Here is an 8,769-nt window from a genome sequence, read left to right as displayed (position 1 = left end):
CTGTTTTGCTACCTGGCAAAATTAAGAGTCTGAGTTCAGGCTACTTCTGTTTCAATGAGGATTCATTATCATTCCCACAGTTGCAATACACATCTCCTCTTTATTGCAAACAATATGGGTGGGTAATGCCCGGCAGTCTGGATGCCATCAGACAGTCACAGGCTGCCAATAGCAGCCCTGCCCCTTGGAAGGCCATGCTACTTCTGCAAGATATTTTTCACAGCCCATCTTCACTGGGCTGCGAAAGATATTACTGTGTGTAAGGTATTTTTCACCGCAATCTCCAGTGTCCATCTGACATCCTCCATATCCACACGGGAGAGCTGAGAGTAGGCATTTTTCCTCATGTTTGGTAGAGCACCTGTTGGACTTTTCTGCTTAGATATACGGGGCATTATATCCCTTACTTATTTTCATAAATCTGAACTGAGCTACAAACAATACCACCAACAACAGCTATAGGAAAGAAACAACATGTAACTTGGGCTAGCATTTTTTTTCTTCTTCTTGAAAGAAGATTGTTGAGTTCAATCCTTACAGCAGGTGGAAAACAACAGTAGTGGGTTAAAGTCAGAGTTTAAGAAAATACATTTAAATATATTTTTACTTAATCATTCACAGACCTAAGAGAGAAATTATAAACACCTCTGGTACAAATTGGCAAAAAGATCTAATAAACCAGACTATATAAAAAGCAAGAGTTTTTTTTCAGAAAAATGTATTTGTGTTTTAACTGATCATATAAAAAGCATTAATTTTTTAAAAAAATGTGTGTGTATATATATATATTTATATATATATATTCAAGTGTTAATGGTTTCACCATTCATTGTAACTACATTCCAACGTCCTTAAACACCAGGGCATATGATCCTTAGGTGCGTAGCTGGGCACACGCTTTACACTGAGGTTACTCTCATCACCACTTCCCCAGAGCTGTTGTCCTCTGATGCGTCTTCCTGAGGTCTCATGCGGTTGAACAGATGTAACAACACGTAGCCACACTGGAATCGTGGTGAGGTCAGCTGTGTTGGATGAACTAAACTTCTGTTTCTAAAGGCAGTCAGCGGTAACCACAGTGTCCTTCCTGCGGAGGACTCCCCTCGATTGCTCTCCTCTATGTCTGTGGCTTTGTCATAGTTTAACACATCCCAGTGTAGATTGACAGCCCTCCAGCGCTTAAACACTCGATAAACAGACGCACCTTCGTGTATTATCAGTCCTGAAATTAAGAGAAGAATTATTAGTTTGCACAGAAGGTCACTGGGTACCATTCTGACAGCACATAAATAAAGATGCAACTTCATAACGCCACATGAATTGAATAACGGCACAGCAATTGATTATTCCAATAAATTATACACATGCAATATGAACCACTATTCATATGTTTAAGATTAGGAGGAAAACCTTGCATTTAGTGTACACGTATATTTATAATAATTTTAAACTTTTCCCTCCTATACTTAATCAGAATCTAAAATTTACACAAAATGCCCCAACCTCATAATTAGCAATAAAATACCTCCAAATGTAAGCGCAATATATATGCCACAGCTGGCATTACCTGAGGGTGCCTAATTTAACAAAGTATGTGGGTTTAACTAAACCAATACAAATCAATTTTGCCAGCAGATTTGTAAACAGCCTGTTTATATGAGTGTGAACATTGTTCACGTTTAATATATTTTAATACTGTTTTGTATCTCTGTAGATTTGTGGTGGTTTAACTAGACTTCTAAGTAAGTTGAGATCTTCTATAAGGGACAGGATGGTTCTTAGATTGTTTTAAGCATGTTTTGTAGCATGTTTTGTACAAATTTTTAAAAATAAATTCTATTGTTTTCACATTTTTGTTCAGCTTGGCATCACAGAAAGTTTATGACAAAATGAAACAGCTGTAAGAAAAATGCCTTCCCTTTCTTGCTTGAGCATAACAAGAATAAAGAGATAAACTATGATATTATTAGCTCTGATCAGGATGGCAAGGATGACAGGCCTCATTCTTTCTCTTCAAACTTCAGTAGGAAAAGTTTGAGAAAATCTTTTAAAATGTCCTTCAAGTAAAATATAGATTATTTGAGTCCTGAATAGACTGATCTGCTCTCATCTAGCTAATATTAATATTCACTCAAGTGTGCAAGCAATTCCATTAACTTAAATGAAACTCATATTTTTTTATACTTATTTTCATATTTATGGGCCTATATATATAATACATACTTACGTATATAAATACGTGCATATATATGCACACTGTTCATATATTTTTCAAATACGGATTTATTGAAAAGTTACAGGAAACTTCAGCTTTTTTATAAGGTTTTTCTTCTCAAAAAGCCTGCAATTTTTATGTTTCTGAGCCATGTCACATGTTCTTTCTGACTCCCTGTTTTGGGAGGAGAGTAGCCTGCCTTGCCAAACAGATTCTAAACTACTTGTCTAGTGTGTTCCTTATCCATTTTTTTTCAAAACTCTATATTATAATATGATGTCACAGGCTACGATTCTTTATGCTAAGGGACTGTATAAAATCTCTTCCTACAGAATGAAAATTTGATCTAAAGGTTGGGGCTCTCTTAGAAGAGTTAATTGATATCAGAAATAAGGCATTTGAAGAAAGATGGCATAAGTAGAAATGTTGGTAAAAACATTTAGGTGAATAGCAAGCTTCATACTCAAATGCAGCGATTTTCAGGCAGGATTGCATACTCTAATAGACTTTTAAAGGTCATTACATTTAGAGATGGAAAAACACAAAGTGTGTTTTCAGAAGGGCACAATAGCAGGTGTTTCAACTCTGTATGTCTCTGTAAGTTGCCTGGAGTTATTGAGGCATCCAATGCACTAAAACTAAGACAATATAAACCTAATGAAATGTTAGCTACTATAAATTTGTTTTGTAGCGACATAGCATTTTAATGGAATAACTTTCTGATTGTAAGATGTCTAACTCCATCTTTTCAGTTATATATATAACCCACCCACTCTAAATATTTAGCAGCCATGTTAACACATAAACACACCATCAGACTGTCTGCATTGTCCTTGGAAGGATTCATATACAAACTAAATAAATCATGTTTTTATTACTGTGACTATGATCACTTTTTTTTTTTTTTTCCTGTTAGATTTCTCTGGAATGCTACAGGGATAAGGACATATCTGTGCATTCCTTGTTTCTGTTGCTGGATCATAGTACTGTCTGACCCCACTTCTCTCGAGACTGCAAAGCAAAACGGAGAACATGTTTTGCCCAATGTAAAGATTTCTGATACCTGCCCATTCTCCACTGCAACCTCTGCAGGCAACATATTCAAAACAGAGAAGGAACAGGTCGATAAAGGATAATTTTGGTGTGTAAAGTAATAAGTACTTTGAAATTGTCAAAAAAAAATCCTCTAAAATTATGAATGAGTGTAAAAATCATAGGGCTGTTTTTTTAAACAATTCCTCTTTTTCTTTCTTTCTTTCTTTCTTTCTTTCTTTCTTTCTTTCTTTCTTTCTTTCTTTAGCTGTCAAAATTTACTGAAATTAGACTTCCAGTCTTTTCTCAGTGATGGCAAGGAAAAGATGTTTTTCTTTAAATACTCAGAAAGCGCAAAGGATAAAGGATCAAATATTGCAAGGCTTGAAAGACAGTTGTCAGATTAAGCAATGCTTAATGAGAGAAAAGCAATTTCCCAAATCCCTCTCATAAAGTAGGTTCATTTCCCATCTGGTAAAACTACAGATTCAAAAAGATGTGTATAAAGGAAGCAAAAGAATTCCAAAAAATCTTTGAAAGCTATTTTCAAGAAGAGAAATAACACTATTTTATTCCAAATATCACGATTTCAACAGCACAGAGAACATTCCTGCACAATCCTAGGCTTGAGGAAAAAGCAAAAAGTACAGATCGGCCAACAATCTTGTTTGAATTAGATGATCCCAAGAGAAAAATGTCTGAACTTGGTTCTGTTGGCTATTCCGATCTTCTGGCCAGTTCACATGTACTAGGAACAGAGTTTGGGGTGGATGTCAGAATGCCCCAAGGCTCTGAGATGGCCTTGTCTTCAGGATTTGTTTCTAAGATGCAGGGAGCACAGGGCAATCCACAAAACTGGGTCTCAGGGTTTCAGGGAGATCGTACTATTTTTTTTAACTTTTACTTTGGGCACTGGCCAAAGGCCTTCTTATTTTGAGCCACAAGTATACTCAAAATTTTTCATATGGAATGTCTTTACATGAAGGTAACTGCTCACAGTTGAGATGTGGCATTAAACTCCACTGTTTTAGCACGTTGTTCTACCTGAGAGCCATTTTCAGGAGAAGGCATTATTAGAATTTCTTGCAGCTCTGGAATTTAGAGGAAATCTGTGGTCTTACAAACCTTTACTGGGCAATAAAAGATACTTTTCTGTAGCAATCTCTAACACTGGACATCACCTCTTAATCCTATTCTGTATCTAAGTCCATAGATATAAAAAAAAATAAGGAAATTGATAAAAGCATTGAAGTGAAACATATCCTCTCTAAAACCAGCAACTCCTTTAAAGTTATTTGGAATTAGAACACAAAAGAAGGCTTTCTGAGTGCAGAGCTGCTAAGTGCATTTCGATGGGTTAATTAAGAAATTCAGTTTATACTATTTTACAACTTGCAAAATGTTGCTAGGCATCAAATTGCCCCGAGAGCAGGGACGTGGAGGACAGGGCTTTACCTACACCCCACATGGGCTCTCGTCTCTTGCTCCCTTGCCACAGCACTGGCACCGCTCGCATTCGCAGTACATGTTCCAGCTGGTTATCAGGTGCCAGGGAAGCTGCTCAGTGGTTCCGGGGTTGCAATTGGGCTGTTACTATTTGCAAGAGAGGTTGTCCACTTTGGAACCTCGTGTGACTAAAGTTTTGATTTCTTTCCAATGCAAATATATAAAATGACTTCAGCGTTAGGAGAAATAATCATTACGCCTACAAAGCAGAATGGCAAAGATTAGTGTGTTGAACTTCAGTGCCTAAATAAAGGCTTTAGATCATTCACTCCTTTCATATTAACTCATCAATAAACTGCCTTTGGTAATCCCAACACGGATGTTCTGATCCTACCACTGCATGTAGCTCTGGACCTGTTAAAATACTCAAGATTTGCTTTTGAGAGCCTCTGTCATCAGCAATATCTGCAGAGAACGGGTTTATGCTGTTTTATACAGCTAGAGGCTTGAGGGGCTGATACTGATAAGTAAAATTGGCAATCCTGTAAAAAAGAAATTAGAATTCTGAATAAATTAAGAATATAATGAGGAAATTAATTAATACAAATATAATGGGTATGCTGGAATGGAATACTGGTGATCTCTAGCTTCTGAGATATTTCTTTTCGTAAAATGAAAAACAAGACTCGGAATTAAAGTATATGTTGCACATAATTTACTTCATAATGAAGTGGATGGTGTATTACCTATAGTATATAAGCATCTAGGACTTACGGAATAAAAATTAATCATTGGAAAATAGAAATGAATATATGCAAGTTTTTAAGGAGATCACAAAGATATGTCATGTCATTATCTGATTTTAAGAATGGCCACAACACAACACAACACAGATTTTTGTCCTTCACAAAAGGCTAAAATACTTGCACTGTTCATGCAAAGCTACAGGTGGGATAACTGAAGGCAGTTGGAATACTTGGTCATATCACCAATAACTCAAGCCCTTGCATTGAAATGTGTGCTGCTAAAGCAAATCCTTATATCTGCAAAGATTTTCACTGAAATAAACAGATTCTAGTAGTAACGTAGGTATTAACTCATGGTAAATCTCTTGTAAGACCCAGATCGTTGTTGACTTTCTATAAAAGGAGGAAATGATAGCAGAGGAAATTTGGGGTGGGAAGTGTAGTTACCTGTAAGTATTACAAGCTGTATGATAAAAGATTATATATAGTAAGCAATGACAAAATTGTATGGTAATGCCTTCAGAGAGGTACTAGTATAATGGACAGTGAGGGAGTTATTGGTATAATGGACAGTGTTGTGTTTTTTAAATCATTCCAGAATAAATGTTACCTTTCATCTAGTAGGCAACTTCATTCAAATGCTTTCTTAGTCTAAAACTGTTCTCTTTATGATGAAATTAAAACATAAAATATAATAATATATATTATATCAATAAATGTTCTCAAATGATTTTAGTGCCAAAAATATTTAAAGCCAGTTTCAGGAAAAGTGGCCAAAAATAGATTATTTATGATGTGACTGTAGAATATGCACGAGTGTAGTTAGAGACAGATCAGTTTATCTGGTGGGTGAAGGCGGTTGCCCAGGGGCAGGTGGCTCCCGCACGGTGCCAGGCGGGTGTGGAGCCCCACGGCTGCGTGAGAGCGGCCTCGGCCCTGCTGCCTGGGCAGGCAGGCCCGGGGCTGCGGAATTAACCTATTGAAACGGGGCCTTAATACAGGGCACCGCTGCAGGGGAACTGCTTCGTCCAAAATAAAGGAGCTTTTTGAAAATTGCTGTCTATGCCACACCTGAAATTCCTTGTAAGTGCAAAGTTTAATATGCCTGAAGCTCAACATTTCTGTCTACATTTTGAGTTTTCTTTTTTAAAGAAAACATCAGAAATTAATTGCTAAAAAGGAAAAACCAGTAATCAAAAATCAGTACCAGGAGTGTACCCAATGCTTTTTTTTCTTTTTTAATTTAAAATCAAAGTATTTGTCCAGAATGTTACAGATCTAGTTTCAATTCATTTTTATATTTAAGAAGATTTAGGTTTATAGAAGAAAGCCTGTGCTGTAAAATAATTCAGAATGACCTCCTTTCATAGAAATAATAACATAAATAGAATTAATGATTCAGCTGAAATATAAATAAATGCTCTGACTGTAATGGAATGCTGTCAATAAAAGATGATATGACTTTGTGGTTGGAGTAAAAGCCTGGCTATTAAGACTGTCTCTGTTTCTTTGCACCTTATTGAACAGGATTCAGAACTGCCTTTCAGAACTGACATATGTGAGACTGGGGTAACATCAACATTCATCATTCCAAAATTTCAAATCTAACATGATATGGTATTTGCTGAATTTTCTTGGAATTGCATTTCTAAGAACATGGTTTAATGCGGATTACTCCCAAGTTATTAAATCCTCTCTACAATTAATTGCAGCTATTCTAACATTCAATAAAACACAGTTTCCAATAAAAAGATTTATATTTAAATACTTCTGAATGCATATTTTCAGATAGTTCAAAAATATACAAAATAGCTTTGTAATGAATTGCATTTTTTTCTAAACCTTCAGCTAAAAGCTAAATAACTGGCGACTTCTTACATTGTCATACTTAACACTAGTGCTTCTTTATGTGTTTATGATGGACCAAGAACTCATATCAGCCTTTTTGCCTTTTTTTTTTTTTTTCTGTTACTAGCACGGTAATCCATATAATATACTTTATAGTATACTTTTCTGTATATTTTAATATTGGATTAATGGTTGGATTATGACCTCAAGGGCTTTTTCTCAAGGGCTTTTTTTGATAATGCTACAATCTAATGTAAAGCAGTATTGTGGGAAATAATTTTACTAGTTCTTTTAATAAAGTCTTTGTTACTTTGTTAGCCAGCTATACTTTCAAGCAAACTAAGCTGACTCTTTTCGCACCACTAACATTGGGGGAAGCTTTGATTAATTTGAACAAAGCCTCTTTGGTTCTTTTCTCTTTGCAGTATTTGCAACACTCTACAAAGCAGTATTTGCAAAAGGTACCAGCTGAGAATAAATCTGCAAAGAACTGGAATGACCAATTAGAAAAAATAGTCATAGTCTTAAACCACAGTCTGTGCTGTTTAACATTTTTGAGCTTACCTATGCACACTAGATCCATAAAACCATACATTCCATAGCAGATTTGAAAAAGGATGTCCTTTCTTTGCCATACTGCATAAGGGCTGAAGGCTGACCATAGAAGCCAAGTCACACTTGCTACTAAGAACAGAGATCCTAGGATTACAGCAACCATCTGCACTTTCTCAACCAGTGTTATAGTAATGCTTTGCCACTAGAAGAGAAACAAAGTTGTATAAGATCAATATGTTATTTTCTATGATTGCACATTCAACCCCACTTTTTTTTTCCTGAAATCAAAAATTATTTTAATATTTGTACATATCTTCACAGATCTTTATTAGTACTCTTGATACTGAAATTTTACAGAACTTGTTTTAACTTTCACTTTCAGTTAAAGTGAAACTAATAGTCCCCAATCCCACAAGTATCACTCCCATCTCCATCTAGCTGCGAAGTTCAAAAGAGCTATCCTTATTTCTATTTTTGCTTTCACTGCAAAGTCAAAAACATACTTAGTCTCAAAAATGGAACTCAGCTTTTCACAACTGTATGATAATGGACTGAATAAAAACCATGTGGGGAAGACATTCTTAAATAATTTTTGTGTCAGTGGGAAAAATTGGAAATGGCACTTGCTTTCCCATCTCAACCGCCCCAAATATGAAGCCACTTTTCTGTTTTCCTGTTGCTCATCGGAGAAGCTCCAGGCTACCTCCAGCCATCCCAAGAGAACTGCAGGTGTCTGCATAAATCAGCAGTCTAGACACAGACACTTGCATCTTTGTAGAGCAGAAACCTGAAAGTGCTGGAGGAGCCTTGATGATAGGAAACACACGTTGCATTTCAGTATGTCTTAATTCTGTCTGCTTCTCTAGGGAAGGCTGTTTCCTTTGTGTGTGAGTGACTCAGATTTATGATGTGACAAGATGTAATTTT

At 36.0% G+C, this 8,769-nt stretch overlaps 1 protein-coding gene across 1 annotated transcript in view; it reads right to left on the bottom strand.

Moving 5' to 3' along the window:
- Positions 1-780: 780 nt before the first annotated feature.
- MARCH11 (membrane associated ring-CH-type finger 11) overlaps positions 781-8,769 on the bottom strand; it is a 31,037-nt gene continuing 23,048 nt past the window's right edge. The window contains exons 4-5 of the mRNA XM_026040746.1: positions 7,852-8,044; positions 781-1,222 (exon numbers count right to left, since the gene is read on the bottom strand). Coding sequence (XP_025896531.1) covers positions 900-1,222; positions 7,852-8,044 — 516 coding nt within the window. The 3' untranslated portion in view covers positions 781-899. The remainder of the gene's footprint in view (positions 1,223-7,851; positions 8,045-8,769) is intronic.

This window comes from Nothoprocta perdicaria, unplaced genomic scaffold (genome assembly GCF_003342845.1).
Source record: "Nothoprocta perdicaria isolate Ctin4 unplaced genomic scaffold, notPer1 scaffold_264, whole genome shotgun sequence".
Lineage (NCBI taxonomy): Eukaryota > Metazoa > Chordata > Aves > Tinamiformes > Tinamidae > Nothoprocta > Nothoprocta perdicaria.
This window is presented reverse-complemented; position numbering and strand designations above follow the sequence as displayed.